The sequence below is a fragment of the Labrus mixtus genome, chromosome 23 (genome assembly GCF_963584025.1).
Source record: "Labrus mixtus chromosome 23, fLabMix1.1, whole genome shotgun sequence".
Classification (NCBI taxonomy): domain Eukaryota; kingdom Metazoa; phylum Chordata; class Actinopteri; order Labriformes; family Labridae; genus Labrus; species Labrus mixtus.
Genome location: NC_083634.1, coordinates 18,138,546 through 18,155,143, shown reverse-complemented (window position 1 = coordinate 18,155,143; position 16,598 = coordinate 18,138,546). Strand labels below are relative to the sequence as shown.

The window sequence follows — 16,598 nt, the reverse complement described above, 5'->3', positions numbered from 1 at the left end:
AGGGACGGACACAAAACACCTAAAGAGGTAAAACGTCTCTGTTTTTCTCCATCCTCCTTCTGTGTTGAACTGATGTCTTTTGCAATTTCACATAAATACACACAAACTCACATTTAACTTCTTCTGTCTTTGGTCTTTCTGTTTTTTTCTAACCTCAGTCGCTCTGAGTAGTCACATACATGAAGCGTCAGTCTTTCCTTATTGTGATGAAGTCCTGTTATACATTTGATCTGTTCAGCAGGATGTGTCAGTGCATCAGTTACAGATTTATAGATACAGTATTTGTCATAATGTGCTCTTACACGCTGATGTCATTAGAGATGAAAGCTCAGGTACAGTCCTCTCTTCCCCTCTGTTCCTCCAGGATCCGAGCCGTCTGTACTACGAGTCGGCGGAGCTGAAGCTGTTTGAAAACATCGAGTGCGAGTGGCCGCTGTTCTGGACCTACCTCATCCTGGACGGCATCTTCATCAACAGCCCGGAGCAGGTTGTTGAACAGACTGATCCACCTGCCTGTGTTTGTTTGTTCGGAATACTAACGACAGGGTTTGATCTCCGTTAGGTGCAAGAGTACCAGGAGGCTCTGGAGGGGATCCTGATCAAACAGAAAGACGGGATCCGACTGGTCCCGGAGCTCTACAGCGTCCCTCCAGAGAAGGTGAATAAAAATATTCTATTCATGGTTGTACAGTTTTTTTTCCATGTAAGTGTTTCATGTTTTATAAGAATGTCAAACGATCGACATGTTTTATCGTGATTAATCAATGAATGGGGGGAGGGACCTTTTTGCCTTTATTTGATTGGACGGCTGAAGAGAGACAGGAAGTGTTGGGAGGAGAGAGAGTGGGGGGGGGGGTCGACATGCAGCAAAGGCCGAGGACTTTAGCCTCTGTACAGAGGTCGCCCTCATTAACCACGAGGCTATCAGCGCTCAGATTAATCTCTGAATTTTAAGAGTTAATCACGATTAATCGCAGTTTTAAACTCATGTTTGAAAATCCATTATTTTGCTCTTTTTTAAAAAAATTTGTTAGGCTTTTATTTTGAAATTTTATAATGTCTTAAGACTGAGAGAACTTTACTTCCTGTATAATACAAAATACAATAAATAAGAAACTTCCAGGAGTTTAAGGCAGTCGTTCTCATCTCGTCTCGCCTCAGGACCCACCGCCAACTTCTCTTTTTTGTTCTTGTTTTTGTTTACACACCAGGTGGAGGAGGAGTACGTGAACCCTCACTCCGTGGAGAGGGTCTCGATGGGTAAATGTCCTCTGAAGTGGGGACAGTCGCTCTACATCCTCGGGAACCTTCTGTCAGAGGCGAGCAAACGGCCCTCATTTCAAAAACACCTTTTTTAAAACAAAATGATTTCAGAGTGAAGCTTTTTTTTGAATCTCCTGTTTTTAAAAATTATTTCAGGGATTCCTCGCCCCCGGAGAGATCGACCCTCTTAACAGACGCTTCTCGACCATCGCCAAGCCTGACGTGGTCGTACAGGGTGAGTCAGCGGAACATGTTCCGTGGAATATGAAATGTGGAATATGATGCTGCAGCTACTCTTCATATGTCTGAACTCTGTTGTCGTAGTGTCCATTCTTGCGGAGACGGAGGAGATCAAAGAGCTGCTGATGAAGAACGGCATCAATGTGGAGACGGTCGCTGACATCCATCCCATCCACGTGCAGCCCTCCAGAGTCCTGAGCCACATCTACGCCCGACTCGGTACGACTTGTATTCTTTTTAAATCACCGGGGACCGCGCTCCAGTCTTTCAGTCATCACGTCTGACCCCCCCCCCCCCGCTGTGTTTCAGGTCGTAACCCTCGGCTGGGTCTGACCGGCCGACCCTACAGGAGGATCGGAGTCCTGGGAACCTCCAAGTTCTACATAATCAGGAACACCATGTTCTCGTTCACACCTCAGGTCTGTACAGCGTCACTGCAGCTGAATCAAAAACTCTAATCGGCCGAAAATCAATCCCCAAATCTGCTCCCGACTTCAGCCTTCAAATTGACAGCTCCGCCCGATCCCCCTCTCCTTTGATCAACAAGTCTCATAGCTGCCCCCCCCCCCCCCCCCGCCCCCCTCCCTCTGGAACTCACTCCCCTCACATTTTCGACACCGCACTGACCCATCTTTCTATGTTTCTAAGTTTCTTCACGCTTGAGTTTCATTAAAAGGTTGTGAGAAATCATTTTGGAAAGTAAGACGCATTCTGGAAATTCCATCTCAGTTCACAAACCTGGAAATTTTAGTGACAGTGTACATAGGTCGCCCGCATTAACCACGAGGCTATCAGCGCTCACATTTATCTGTGAATTTTAAAAGTTAATCACGATTAATCGCAGTTTTATACTCATGTTTGAACATCCATTATTTTGCTTTTTTTTTTTTTAATTGTTAGGCTTTTATTTTGAAATGTTGTAATGTCTTAAGACTGAGAGAACTTTACTCTTTACAAAATACAATAAATAAGAAGACGCTAGAGTTTCATTAAAAGGTTGTGAGTAATAGTTGTGGAAAGTAAGACGCATTCTGAAAAGTCTTTAAATAATTCCATCTCAGTTTTCAAACCTTGAAATTTAGTGACAGATCAAATCCTACCTGAGATCCTCTTCAGCTTCAGGTCGACCGGGTGAAACCTGTGATGTCATTGTGGTAAAAAGGAGGAGTTTTAATTTCCCCTCCATCATCGCTGCATTTGTTGTTGTTTTCTCTCCAGTTCATCGACCATCAGCAGTTCTACTTGGCATTGGACAACAAAATGATCGTGGAGTCGTTGAGGACGGAGATCGCCTACCTGGCGTCCCGCTGGAGGATGACCGGGCGACCCACCGTCACGTTTCCCATTTCGCAGACGATGCTGAGTAAGCACAAAAAGCACAACGAGTCCAAACGTTTTTGATGATGTCCTTAAAGAACTGAGAAATGTCATATTTACTGTTATTGAAGATGCTAATCTTGAAGCTAAACGTGGCTGTCTGTCATTCAGTCGACCTTTATTTATACTCCAAAGATCATCGAGGGGCAACCGTCATTTACAACGACATCGAGTCATTACAGAAAGAATTAGAAAACAGACATTAAATCAAAAAGAAAAAATCAGTCTACAAAAGTCTAAAATGTTCTGAGATCATTAAATAAAGACACTGATGTAAAACTGTTAAAATCAGGTTTCTAAAATGTTTAAAAGGTCAAAGTTCATTTAGTAACCTGCTGCCTGGATTCCTCTTCCTGTGTGTTTCAGCTGAAGACCACACAAACCTGGACCCTGCAGTCTTAGCTACACTGAAGAAGCTACAGGACGGATATTACGGAGGAGCGAGGTCAGTTTGACTTCAGAATACTTAAAGGCTTTAGATGCGATTTTTTGATCCAGTAGATGTCGCCCTTGAGCACCAGCATGAAACCAAAACAACTTGCGCTGCATTGTTGTGTTAGCATGCTAATGCTAGCGATCTTTATTATGCTCGTATCTTCACACTGCATGTAAATTTACCTGAAATGAGCGTGATCTAGAAACACAGTTAAGCAGTGAGTACAGTATGTTATTCTTCTTTTCTCTAGTCCCTCAATTAAACAACTTTTATACGCGAGGGGAGGAGTCAGCCGGCCGTCCGGGCGATGTAAACAAAGTGAAGATAGGACTCTGAAAACTCTGAAAACATCACAGACAGTGGGACTCGGGTGTTACACCCATTGTAGACAGTCATGACTCACAGAGTTATTTTCAGAGGATGTACTTGATTTATACATTTAAGAGTGAAAAATCACATATAAAGAGTTTAAGGTCAGCTAAATGAGTTTCCATAAATTTTACACTTTATAAATCATACAGTCTGTGAAGGTGGTCCGACCCGGCTCATAAAAACCCAGATGGTGTTGATAAATTAAGTTATATTAGTTATACTCTATATTAGAGTTATTAATCACTACACAAGTCAAATAATGTTACAGCAGCAAACTGAACGGGCAGATTAGATTAACGAAGCTTTACCTCCAATGAATGAATTCTTTGTCTTCATATTCCTGACGCTGGATTGAAGTTTTTTTGTTGTGATTCTGAAGGGATGCTTCAACGAGAATTTAGAGTTGATTTGTTCCGGTTTGTGACGATTGACCTTTTTGTCCTTTTTTTTTTTTTTTTTTTTCCCCAGGATCCAGACGGGGAAGCTGTCGGAGCTCATGACCACTTCCTGTTTCGCTCACCTGAGCTTCCTGGACGGTAAGGCTTCCGGCAGCATGAGCCGCCGCGACGAAGAGTATGATGATGATGGTGATGGTGATGATGAGGCTGTCGCCGATGGATACGTGCATGAGTTACGTTGTGATGATGGTAAGACAAAAGAAAGAACACAGACTGATGGATGGATGGGGAGGAATGGTGATTTCTGATTTTTTTATGAAGCATTGATAAATAAAAACACCCGGACACATGTTGAAACCTGGTGCAGGTGAATCACTACTTCCTGCTTCATCCTGCTGTGACATCATCACTGATCCTCCCCGCCCCCCCATCCTTCCTGTAACGATGCTGCATGAAAACATATTTTAAAAAACATGAAAACTGAACTTTTACAGGAATTGGACAGCCAAAAAAAGAATTCATGTAAAATATGTTTGAACAGTTTTTGTTGCCTGCATTCAGCGCTCGTCTGTCTGTGTTTGTTTGAAATAAGCGTGCATGATTTTTAAATGTCTGCCTGTGTGACAGCTGTCTGCAGGTCATCCTCACATAAGGCGTCTTGTCAGCATTTTGATTTTGAGTGAGGAACGTTGTTTTGGTTTCCACGGTTGCAGTTTTTCCTCATCCTCTTATTATTTCTCCGTCTCTGCTCTCGTCTCTCCCCTCCAGAGGCCGACGACCTCGCTCAGTACCTGGACCACCTGTTGGCTCACGCCGCCCCCAAGAAGCCCAAACAGGAAGTGAAAGGTCTGGGGAGGTTCAAGGCCGCGGCCTCCAAAACCAAGGCGATGGTGTCTCTGATGAACAAAGCTCAGGGCCTCGACGTTCACGGTGAAGCCATCTTTAACGTTTTTACTCCAAACATAACAAGATGAAACCCTGAAACAGGATCGTCCTACACCAGACTCATGTTCATGTTTGTGTCCCCCCCCCCCCCACAGATGTGAACATGTACCTGCCAAACAAGCTGTTCCGCACACGACAACCCTCCCTCAACCTGAACCTCCCCGACCCGGTGCCAGGGCAGGAGTCTCAAGTGGGTTTTATTTTTTAACTGTCTGGTTTCTTCCCCTCCAGTCCCTTTTTTTAAACCTCTGGATGAATCCCCCTCCTCTCTCTATCTGAACCTCCAGGGTCCTCAGGTGCTGCTCGCAGCATTGAGCGAGATCCCCCGAGACGCCAGCGGAGCCATCGACCACCACGCTTTGGCCCAGATGCTCAAAGACACTCAGAATCTCCAGGACCAGGCCGACATCCTCTACATCCTCTTCAAAGACAAGTGAGAATCACATTTTTTTATTTTGAAATGTTGTACTGTCTTAAGACTGAGGGGTACTTCCTGTTTAAACACAATCCTGCTTTTATTTTGAAATAAATGAAGGAGCTGCTAGTCGATCCAAGGCTTTTATTTTGAAATAAATGAAGGAGCTGCCAGTAGATCCAAGGCTTTTATTTTGAATTGTTGTACTGTCTTAAGACTGAGGGGTACTTCCTGTTTAAACACAATCCTGCTTTTATTTTGAAATAAATGAAGGCGCTGCCAGTAGATCCAAGGCTTTTATTTTGAATTGTTGTACTGTCTTAAGACTGAGGGGTACTTCCTGTTTAAACACAATCCTGCTTTTATTTTGAAATAAATGAAGGCGCTGCCAGTAGATCCAAGGCTTTTATTTTGAATTGTTGTACTGTCTTAAGACTGAGGGGTACTTCCTGTTTAAACATGAACCTGCTTTTATTTTGAAATAAATGAAGGAGCTGCTAGTCGATCCAAGGCTTTTATTTTGAAATAAATGAAGGAGCTGCCAGTAGATCCAAGGCTTTTATTTTGAAATAAATGAAGGAGCTGCCAGTAGATCCAAAGTTATGAAATTAACTTAACTTAGGAAGAAGGAACTCATTCTGGATCCAAAAAAAAAATGGAAACAGCTGAAGAGGACAGTGGTACCTTCATGAAGCTGTTACCTCCCTGTGTGTGTGTGTGTGGTGTGTGTGGTGTGTGTGGTGTGTGTGTGTGGTGTGTGTGATGTGTGTGGTGTGTGTGTGTGTGACCACAGGGGCATGGAGTGGGATACTCATCTGCACGGTAAAGGCTCCACGGTCCGATCTCTGCTCTCTGACCTTTACGAGAAGGCCGGGGAACTGAAACACTGGAGCCTCATCAGGATGATCTCCGGCATGCTGAGGAAGAAGGTGGAGGAGCTGGACTCGGTACGACACACAGACACACACACACACACACACACACACACACACACAAAGACGCAGTGTGTGTACAAATGTAAGCAGAACTTGTAGTGATAGTTCTGATGTTTGTGCGTCTGTAGGCGTGCTCCGATCTTCTGGCTCATCAGAAACACCTGACGGTCGGTTTACCTCCCGAGCCCCGAGAGAAAACCATCACAGCCCCGATCCCTCCGGACCTGCTGGCCGACCTCATCGAAGAGGCCAGCGACAACAACATCAGCGTGGCCATCCTCACTCAGGTCGCTCACATCCTCCTCCTCCTTCTTCATTTCAAACATCTTCATCCTCACGTCTCTCTGTTTGTTTTTGTTTTTTTAAACGTCTCTCCTCGGCTCCTCAGGAGATCATGGTGTACCTCGCCATGAGCATCAGGACTCAGCCGAACCTCTTCAGCGAGATGTTCAGACTGCGGATCGGTCTGATCATCCAGGTGATGGCCACGGAGCTCGCACAGTCGCTCAACTGCTCAGGTGAGGGAGGAAAGGCGAGAGAGGGGGCGTCTTAATCTGTTATAAAATATATGAAAAAGCTCATACTTTGATTTTCCTTCCTTTCATTCTTCTTTAAAGTTTAAATGTGTGTTTCTGTGTGTGTGTGTGTGTTTGTGCAGGAGAGGAGGCCACAGAGAGCCTGATGGGTCTGAGTCCGTCAGAACTGAAGAATCTCCTCCATCACATCCTCAGCGGCAAAGAGTTCGGAGTGCAGCGCAGCGGTCCGTCCAATAAGATCTCGTGTCACACAAACAGCCAATCACATTTTATTTGTTATCATACTTTTCCTGCTGTTAGGTTGTCTTTACATTTACATATATATATATATATCTCCACAGTCAGAGAGATGGAAGCCGGCGTCAGTCCTGCCATCTCCATCCATCAGCTCGGGAACACGGGCGCCACGAAGAGCGAGAGAGCCGGCATCAGCAAACTGAAGAGCGACATGAAGATGGTAGGACACAAAACAAACCCAACAGATTCAAACAAATATCTCACTTAGAGCTGGAATAGAAATATGATGATCCATTTTTATATTTAATACAGAAACATTATCACAATACTGCGTCATCTATTTTTAAAGTCTGTCGTCGGAGCTATATTCATGTACACCAAACATTTTTATAGCACAAAAAACAGAAATGTTGAGATAAGGGCTGTCGAACGATTACAATTTTTTAAAGCGATTAATCGCTGAATTCAGTAGTTAATCACATTTTCAATCACGTTTTAAATTCCATTATTTTGCATTTAAAAAAGTCTTTTATTTTGATTTTTTTGTACTGTTTAAAGCTGAAGGTACTTTACTCCCTGATTAAATACAAACCTGCTTTTATTTTGAAATAAAATAAGGAACTTTCGGTAGATCGCATGTCAAAACTTTGACTTAACGAGGGAAGAATAAGTCGTTACAGATCAAAAACTAAATGAAAACAGCTGAAGAAGAAGGTAACAAAGGTCAATGTTTGATGTCGTAAAGTGGATATTACTTTGGAATCGTCAGCTGAGCTGTCTGAGAGTCTGTTTTAAAGAAAAATTGGACATTTAAAGGCTCAGCGGTGTCGTTCTTTTCAATCAATGCGACTACAGGGAGACGTTGAGGAGGCTTTCCTACGGTGTGCCTGAAGGGACAAAATAGCATGTGAAAAACGTAAAACAAAAAGGAGTATTCTTTAATCTAAACAAATGGGAGACATGAACAGAGAAATGAAATAAAATAAGGTACACTAAACAATAAAAAGTAATTAAAGAACATATGTAACACAGCACGAGTGTTCATTTGATGAACTGCATTTTAAACGACTCGCTGGAGGTCAAAGTGATGAAGATGATGAAGAGTTGTAGTGTTGTGCTAACTGGCAAACTGACTTTGTCTTGTTGCAGCTGGAACACAGGTTGTCTTTGTCGGTAAGGTGACGATGATTATAAGAGCAGCTGTTGGTGCTAATTCACCCTCGATAATTGTGGAGAAATTTAAAAGTGCGAGTTGCATCAGAGAAGAATCGTGGAAATCATTTTTAAGGACGTGTGAAGATAATTTGTTGATAATTGGAGGAGGTTTGATTTCTTGCTTGTCGATGAGTTTTAAATGAATCACTACATCAGATTGTTGACTGTGATTTATTTATAACTTGAAGGTGTTTGTGTTGCAGGGAGAGCGCAGGTTGTCCCTGTCCGATCCATTTAAGGTGACGAACCCGTGAAGGAATATGAACCATCGCAGTTATTTCTCTATTTCTTCGTTCTCCTTTTACTATAAAACTGCAGATAATAATTAACAAAGTAGATATCCAGAATACGCTGTAGGTGTACCTGTCTGATCGAAAATAATAATAACTTCATTTGTAGAGCACCTTTTTAAAACTCTCCATTAAACTTTTAAAAATTACAACAGGGATAAAAAAACACAAATAAAAACACAACAAACAGAATTGCGGATTTTATAACTGTATAGGGAGAAGAGGAGGGGTCCAAGAATTGAGCCTTGGGGCACTCCACAGTTGATATCTGCTATGGATGAGGATGATGTGCCCATATTTACAGAAAATGTCCTCATTGGATGAATTGGATTTGAGACAACTTAATGCCAAGCAGCGAAGTACAGTAGCCAGAGTTCGTACTCAAACCCAGGCTGCCCGCTTGGACGACTATAGCCTCCTTACATGGGGCGCGACCTAACCGCAAGGCCATCTGCGACCCTGGAATTTTCTTGTTTTTAATCACCAAAAATTGCAAGAAAAGTCACACTGTCGTGCTCACACAAATACTTTGGGGAATGTATCTTTATGCAAATTTAGACACCGTCCCCTCCTCTGCTTTCTGTCTGTTTGTTAAAGTAAATGTATCTTTTGCATCTTTATGAAACGCCGATAGGACTTGAGAAACGTCAGTATTTGCTGACTTGTGAATTTGAATGGACCACAGCGGCCCTCTCTCTTTTGCTCGTATCAGGTTTGGGTTTAAAATATGATCTGCAAGTGGTGACATGGTCCCAATCCTTACCGATTTAAACTTAAGGCCTGTACTGTTGAATGACGAACATTCAGCCTCAATCTGTTGATTTAGCAGACAAGAGGACAGAAAGTTAGCGATGGTTTCATGTTTCTAAACTCAACTTTATGTTTTTTGTTCTTTCTTTGTTTTGATCCAGGAGCCCAGGTTGTCTTTGACAGATCCTGCAGAGGTGATGATGATGATGATGATGATGATGATGATGTTGATGTTTAGAGGAGTTACTGTGGAGTCATTGTTTGTAATGTGTCATCGGAGAACGACTTGGGTTATATTTAGTGTTTAAACATTGTAATTCATTGTGTTTCCTGTTGCAGGTTGACCGCAGAATGTCTTTGACTGACTCAGTGAAGGTGATGATGATGATGATGGTTAATCTGTGAGAATTCGGGCAGAATTTAGACCACATGGTTGTGGTAAAATTTGGTAAAATAAAAAAAATTGCAGATGGATTAAGATGATTTCTGACAGAAGTGGTCACAGTGATGACTCACTTATCGTAGACAGTCATGACTCAGATTAAAAAGACATTCTGCCTTTAAAGAAAACTATATCTGTATGCATTGGCTACATATCCGACTGCAGACAGTGCTGAGAGGATTATTAATTATGAACACAGAGCGCCCTCTGCTGGACAGATTACGCAAAGCATCATTGTCTGCATTATATGATCTGTAGAAGGAGTTTCCATGCTGGCACATTTCTCAAATCATCTCTGGATGAGGATTTTATTTTGACCATCATGTTTGAAGTGAAAGACTCAAATGCACAGTGTTTTTTTTTTTTTGTTGTCTCTTTTTCAGCTCGACCAATCACTGAGCTTCTCTCGCAAGGTGACAACAGTAACGGCGTTAAAAAAGAAAAAAAAAGAAACCCTGGTGTTCTGGGTGTTAATTCATCTGAAATAATTAACAAGAACATCAACTCTTTGAGCTTTTAACAGCGCGCTCACGCTGCTAGCTTGTTGCTGCTAATGTTCAAACGTTTAACATCTGCAGCTGATAATTACTATTAATGATGGCAGAGCTGCAATTAATGTTAATAAATAATCAAAATACCTGTTTGTTTTTTGTTGATTTAGTCAGAAAATGCCAGAAAATATTTGTAAAAACTTGAGATATAAGAAAAAAAGCTTTAATATGTTTTTGTATTAAGTCGTAAAATGTATTTCCAGAAAGTCGCATGAACCAAAATGTGCAATATCTGTTCCCTCCTTCATGAATCATCAGAGAGAAACAGAGAGCTCTTTGTTTAATTGACTTCATGATGAACTTTTCGTTTGTCTTCTAAGTTGATTTGTATAATTTCCCCCTCTCCTGATAACTCGTTTCTGCTTGCTGTGAAGAAGCGATAATCCCCCTGCTTCTGTTGTTCATGTTTATGAATCTATCGCTTGCAGGAGTTTCCTCATCTGCACAGATTTGTTGTTTTTCATTTTGTGTGTGTTCCCGTTTTCTCTTCCTGCCTCTCAGGGCTCGCGCTCCTTCTCTCTGGACATAGACAACGTTGAGGCCGGGGTAAAGGTTTTTCTCATTCTTCGGTTAATCTTCTGAATAGTTCCCCCCCCCCCCCTCATGAGGGAAACAAAGCTTTTACGTATTTGTCTTTTTGTTCTTCTTGTGGTCGTTCAGCGGTACAGACTGCCCTCCATAGAATCTTTGGACATTCCGGAATGCATCCCGGCCGCCAAGGACACCCGGCACGGCCAGTGGCTGCGCAGGAGGCGCCTGGACGGAGCGTTGAACCGGGTCCCCGTGGGCTTCTACCAGAAAGTGTGGAAGATCCTGCAGAAGGTCAGGAAACACAGATGTGACAATAACTCACAGGTTTTTTTTTTGTTTTAAACGATAAAGGTCTTTGGAACGTGTCCCGCCTGAATCCAAAAATACTTTTTTTTTTTTCAAGCTACCCACAAGTTAATCTGAAGACATGTACAGTATACGTAGGCTTTCAAAAGTATGCATCCTGAGTGAGAAAGCATTTCTTTTTATTGCAATAAATTCAGACTTTTGCTTTGTTGTTTTTTTTTTGCAAATGCTCATTTTGCTATTACAATTTAATGTGCAGCTGTTGTGACAATAAAAATCTGTTGTGTTCCAGTGCCACGGTCTGTCCATAGAAGGGTTTGTCCTTCCGTCTTCAACCACAAGAGAGGTAAGAGGTCAACTTGATTAAGAAAGGGGGGGAGGGGTATGTTTTACTTACCTGATAGACCATTTGAAATCCAAAAACAAATCTCTGAAGGTTCATTCTTCAAACTTCTCCTCTAGTGATAAATAATTAGAGACGCTGAATGTGTAAGGATGAATATAAAACTGTCAGATGTTTGATCAGACACATATTAAGTCCTCCCATCTCACCGTCTTTTCCTCCAGATGACGCCAGGTGAGATCAAATTCTCCGTCCACGTGGAGACGGTTCTGAACCGCGTCCCTCAGCCGGAGTACCGGCAGCTGCTGGTGGAGGCCATCCTGGTGCTCACCATGCTGGCCGACGTGGAGATCCCGAGCATCGGCTCCATCATCCACGTGGAGAAGATCGTCCACGTCGCCAACGACATGTTCTGCAAAGACCAGGTGACGCAAAGGGGCGGGAATTCGGGGTGCCAGATAGGGCAAGCCCGTCCCATGTATGGAGGCTGTAATCCTTGTAGAAGCGGGTGTGGGCTTCGGTCCTACCTCAGGCCTTTTGCTTCATGTACCCCCCCCCCACTCTCTCCTCCCAACATTTGCTGCCTGTCTTCAGCTGTCCTGTCCAATAAAAGTGAAAAATGTCCCAAAAAAAGAGAGAAACAAAAATGTCTAAATTCCTGATTTCTAATCTTTCTGTGGTCAAGTAAAGCTAGATTTTTTTTCTTTTCCCCCTCCAGACGGACCTCGGAGCAGAGGAGCACATCCTGGAGAGGGATCCGTCCACTGGAGTGTGCAGGCTTCTGTACGACAGCGCCCCCAGTGGACGCTTCGGGAGCATGACGTACCTCACCAAGGCGGTTGCGGTGTACGTGCAGGACTTTCTGCCCAGCGGCTCGTGTGCCGTGCAGTGAGAGGGGAGAGCGGGGGAGAGCGGGGGAGGGGATTGAAACCACAACATTTGTTACATTATAATAACCATCAATTAGTGGAACGTGATGAAACATGTTGTTAAACTGCAGCTACAGTCGGTCGCACGTCTGGACAATTCAAACACATTTGAAGCAAAATTCAGACTTAAATTTAAACTGTTACTCGTATTACAGCTGAGGCACATGAGATTAAAAAGTGAAGATCTTTTATGTCCAGCACTGAGTTTGTTTTGGTTATTTTCTGACTGAAAAATCTACAGAAATATCCTTGAAGTTAAAAGAACTTGTCGATCTCTGAGGCATCGTTAGACTTTGTTGTTTAATGGGAAAAGAGTCGAATGTATAAATGAGATGCCTTGAACATCAACGTGATTTGACTTTGACGTTTGGTAGCTGAGGAAACAAGGACGTGCCTGAACTGCCCGACTGAAGTCACAGTTTTCATGACTTTCTTACAACTTTCTTTTTATGAGTCTGTAACATTTTTAAAAAAACTTGAAAACGGACTATTCTTAGCACGTGTGTAACTTCTGAATAATGACTGTAATTGAGCCTAATTTATTATTACCACACGTTTGTTTTGTAACGTAGCTCAGCAGCTTAAAAACCCGCTTTACCTCTAATCCTACATGCTGTACGATGTATAAAATAATGACGGTTTAAAAAAATCTACTATTTATTTTAAAACTTCTTAGTACTTTCACAAAGTCAGGAAAGAGGTCAGTCGTGTTTGTGTGTGTTGTAGTACCTCAAATCAGTCTCGAGACCACTTTTTGAAGGTTTTGGAATCAAAAGCATTTTTACTCTGTCTTGTCTCGGACTTGGCGGACTCTGGATTTTAAATCAGGACCACCAGGATTATTCAGTGATATTTATGGGCTTGTCTCGGTCTCGCCCTGGTCTTGGTCTTGACTAGGTCCTGATCCCTAAATGTCTCGGTCTCGGTCTCGGTCTCGGATCACTCTGGTCTGTCTCAGTCTCAGCTGTGTGGTCTTGACAACAACACTAGTGTCTGTATCAGAATGCACATCGTCCTTGAACGCCTTAATTCTGTGTAAACGTGTGTGAGTGTGTGAGAGTTGTTTGGTTTGTAACTATGCAAAAACAGCAGAATGTGTAGAAATCAAACCACCTTGTTTTGAACTCAACGTTTATTAATGAATAAATGAATGCATTTTCAGTACGCTTTGTACTTAATCTCTGAACGCTGTGACTTTTTTTAGTCGGCTTTGTAAGTGCAATTTGAATTCCTTTGACTTCATTTACTTCTGCTAAAATTGAATTTGAGATATTGTAGTGCAATTGAAACTTCTGGTCATGTACTCATACCTGTTATTTTATGTTTCCTCTTTAACCGCTAAAAGTTTAAAAAATTCTGATTCTGGAAAAATAAAAGATGTTTCAGGACATAAATAAAGTCAACATGAACATAAGCTACGGTGTCAAACTTTTGTTTAACTTTACAATAACTTACTGATATATTCTGGGATATTTGACGATTTGAGCAAAACACACAAATATAATTACAGTCACTTTTACTTTGTTTAAAAAAATACAAACTTCTGAACTACTGTGAGATTTTGTGTCTAAATCTTTAATAAATGAAAAAGAAAACATGTTTCTGAGCATTTCTCTTCTAACACTCTCAACTTAAGGTCCAATCGGGGGTATCAGTGACACTTTTTATTACAGTTATGAAAATCTTAAATCTGTTTGTCCAACCATTTATATTTCCTGCAGTGATAGTTTCATTTATTTCCTTGTCTTGGAGTTTTTCCTGCAGTTTTTTTTTCCAGCTTAGGTGTAAAGACAAAAGCTGGAGGCTTTGGTTCAAGTTGTTGAACAGATTAGTGTGTTTTGTCTCTCTGATAGGGGGCGCCAGAGAGGTGATATAAAATGGGTGATTTAATTTAATTTTCAATCCAAACTGATACCGAAGACAAATATCTATCTGGTGGTTTTCAGATGGTAAGAGCAACCAGCAGGTGGCAGTACATGTGCTCAAGTTAACTTCATGGCCCCAGGTTGGGGTCATTCTCATCTTTGTATCTGCAGTATGAGGAAAGTTTGTCCAACAATACAATGCATGCTCAAAAGTTAAGGGACAAGATGTCATTTTTTTATTCTCACAGTCTGATAGTGATAGAAATGCTTTGATGCATTTGTAAAAACTGTATTTCACAGTGTTACAAATACTATGATGGGTTGTACCAATTTGACAAAACTAACTTCAAAATGTAGACTTTATATATATATATATATATATGTGTGTATATATATATATATATATATGTGTATATATATATATGTATATATATATATATGTATATATATATATGTATATGTATGTATATATATATATATGTATATGTATGTATATATATATGTATATATATATATATACATATGTATATATATATGTATATATATATGTATATATATATATACATATATATATGTATATATATATATATATATGTATATATATATATGTCTATATATATATATATATATACATGGTGACATCATATTGTAAATCAATCACAAAAACTGAACTGAAACATGATGTTTAGAGGTCAAAGTCTACAGGTGTCAGACAGACAAATATACATGACCGTGGTTATATTCATGTGTAAAAAAAAGCAAACACAGGAATAAACACAGACAGAGGATTTGTCTGGGCCTGAAAATATCGACTTGTGACACTGGTCATATGTGCACACAAACTGGTCTATATTTCTGCAGCACGTTTGAAATAATCGTCCTGAGCTGCATCTCATCTGCTGGACATCATTAAAATGGTTTCAATTGTTGGATCAAAACATTTAACTGTTAAACATATGAACTTCCAAACTCCATGTGATCTGCAGAGTCCCTCTGCACCTTTAAGAAAAAGCTAAAGACCCAGCTCTTTCATGAATACCTACTAACTTAATGATGATGGTCTCCATATTATTGATGATGATGATGGTAATGACGATGGTTTTTGTTTGATAACCACGACTTATAAGATGGTTTCTATACTGATTAGAGCTCTCAAGAACTGCCCTCAATGTTGTGCTTTGCCTCTGGTCACTTCCTGTCAGCACCTGTGTGTCCAATCAGACTCAAAGCTGATCGTTTGCTCTTACTGACATTGTTCCCTTTTTTCTAGATCCTTGCTTGTGTTGTACTTACTCTCTGATGTACGTCGCTTTGGATAAAAGAGTCTGCTGAGTGAAGTGTAGAATTGTAGAATATGGAACATTTGGCAGAAGTTAGCAGACAGAAACAGTTTAATAAATCTACAAACGCAAGATCAATAAAAAATATATTTTTTAAGATCCTGTGAATTCCGAGGTGAACAGCTTGTAAAAAACATAATTATATTCTTTCAGTTTTGTTCAGTACCACTAATCTGTATATCATTATCTGTGTTTGCACTGTAGCTATAGCCTTATATCCCAAAAACTATTTTAACACATTTTAAATTTTATAGATAAATGGCTTTAGTGATCATCATTTTAAAGAGTTCAATACAAGTTTGTATTTTCAACTTTCTGCTATTTATGCAAAACATTGGGCTGCTTTTTTCCACAATGTTTTTTCTTTCTCCTGTACCTCAATAAAGCTATACTGTAAGCATAAAGACCATTTTGTCAGGCTGAGTTTCAAATCCAAACACAGTCCACACAGAGAAACCAGGAGCCACGAGGAACCGCATCACAGAAAACGGGGAGGAAGACGTATGAACTGACGTTATGATATAAATGAATTATGAGGAAGAGGTCTGAACTGGGACCGGCACGAGTCCCCTCTTGGTCATTATTACATGAACACATTGTAAGTTAATAGAGAGGAACCTCTCTGAGCTGTTGACCTGAGCACATGACACACACACACACACACACACACACACACACACACACACACACACTTCTCAAAAGACAGTCTGTCTCTCTCAGTCTCTGACTTCACTCCACAAAGATATCAAAAACATCTCACTATCAAAGAGCAATGTACACTTGAACACAGTAAAAAAGTTGATTTGACTTGTCTGGCACAGCTTGTACCAAGAGCACTGTGTGCTAGGCAAGAGTTCCAGTGGACTCCCGCCCAGACATCCA

At 41.1% G+C, this 16,598-nt stretch overlaps 1 protein-coding gene across 15 annotated transcripts in view; it reads left to right on the top strand.

Annotated features, from left to right (window-relative positions):
- The window catches only part of phka1a (phosphorylase kinase, alpha 1a (muscle)), a 20,827-nt gene extending 7,138 nt beyond the window's left edge, over positions 1–13,689 (top strand). The window contains exons 9-36 of one of the 15 annotated variants that reach the window (XM_061031694.1): positions 1–27; positions 365–487; positions 563–658; positions 1,212–1,319; positions 1,420–1,498; positions 1,588–1,722; positions 1,813–1,922; positions 2,722–2,866; positions 3,247–3,325; positions 4,157–4,224; positions 4,855–5,016; positions 5,127–5,221; positions 5,319–5,464; positions 6,240–6,393; positions 6,510–6,668; positions 6,770–6,899; positions 7,040–7,141; positions 7,259–7,374; positions 8,304–8,327; positions 8,573–8,608; positions 9,571–9,603; positions 9,749–9,784; positions 10,235–10,264; positions 10,904–10,948; positions 11,063–11,224; positions 11,532–11,585; positions 11,807–12,007; positions 12,301–13,689. The exon at positions 1–27 is cut by the window's left edge and continues 27 nt beyond it. In XM_061031694.1, coding sequence (XP_060887677.1) covers positions 1–27; positions 365–487; positions 563–658; positions 1,212–1,319; positions 1,420–1,498; positions 1,588–1,722; positions 1,813–1,922; positions 2,722–2,866; positions 3,247–3,325; positions 4,157–4,224; positions 4,855–5,016; positions 5,127–5,221; positions 5,319–5,464; positions 6,240–6,393; positions 6,510–6,668; positions 6,770–6,899; positions 7,040–7,141; positions 7,259–7,374; positions 8,304–8,327; positions 8,573–8,608; positions 9,571–9,603; positions 9,749–9,784; positions 10,235–10,264; positions 10,904–10,948; positions 11,063–11,224; positions 11,532–11,585; positions 11,807–12,007; positions 12,301–12,474 — 2,829 coding nt within the window. In that variant the 3' untranslated portion in view covers positions 12,475–13,689. Of the gene's footprint in view, positions 28–364; positions 488–562; positions 659–1,211; positions 1,320–1,419; positions 1,499–1,587; positions 1,723–1,812; positions 1,923–2,721; positions 2,867–3,246; positions 3,326–4,156; positions 4,336–4,854; positions 5,017–5,126; positions 5,222–5,318; positions 5,465–6,239; positions 6,394–6,509; positions 6,669–6,769; positions 6,900–7,039; positions 7,142–7,258; positions 7,375–8,303; positions 8,328–8,572; positions 8,609–9,570; positions 9,604–9,748; positions 9,785–10,234; positions 10,265–10,903; positions 10,949–11,062; positions 11,225–11,531; positions 11,586–11,806; positions 12,008–12,300 lie in introns of all 15 variants that reach the window. The other 14 variants (XM_061031682.1, XM_061031684.1, XM_061031686.1 and 11 more) reach the window with 14 other exon arrangements.
- The last annotated feature ends 2,909 nt before the right edge of the window (positions 13,690–16,598 follow it).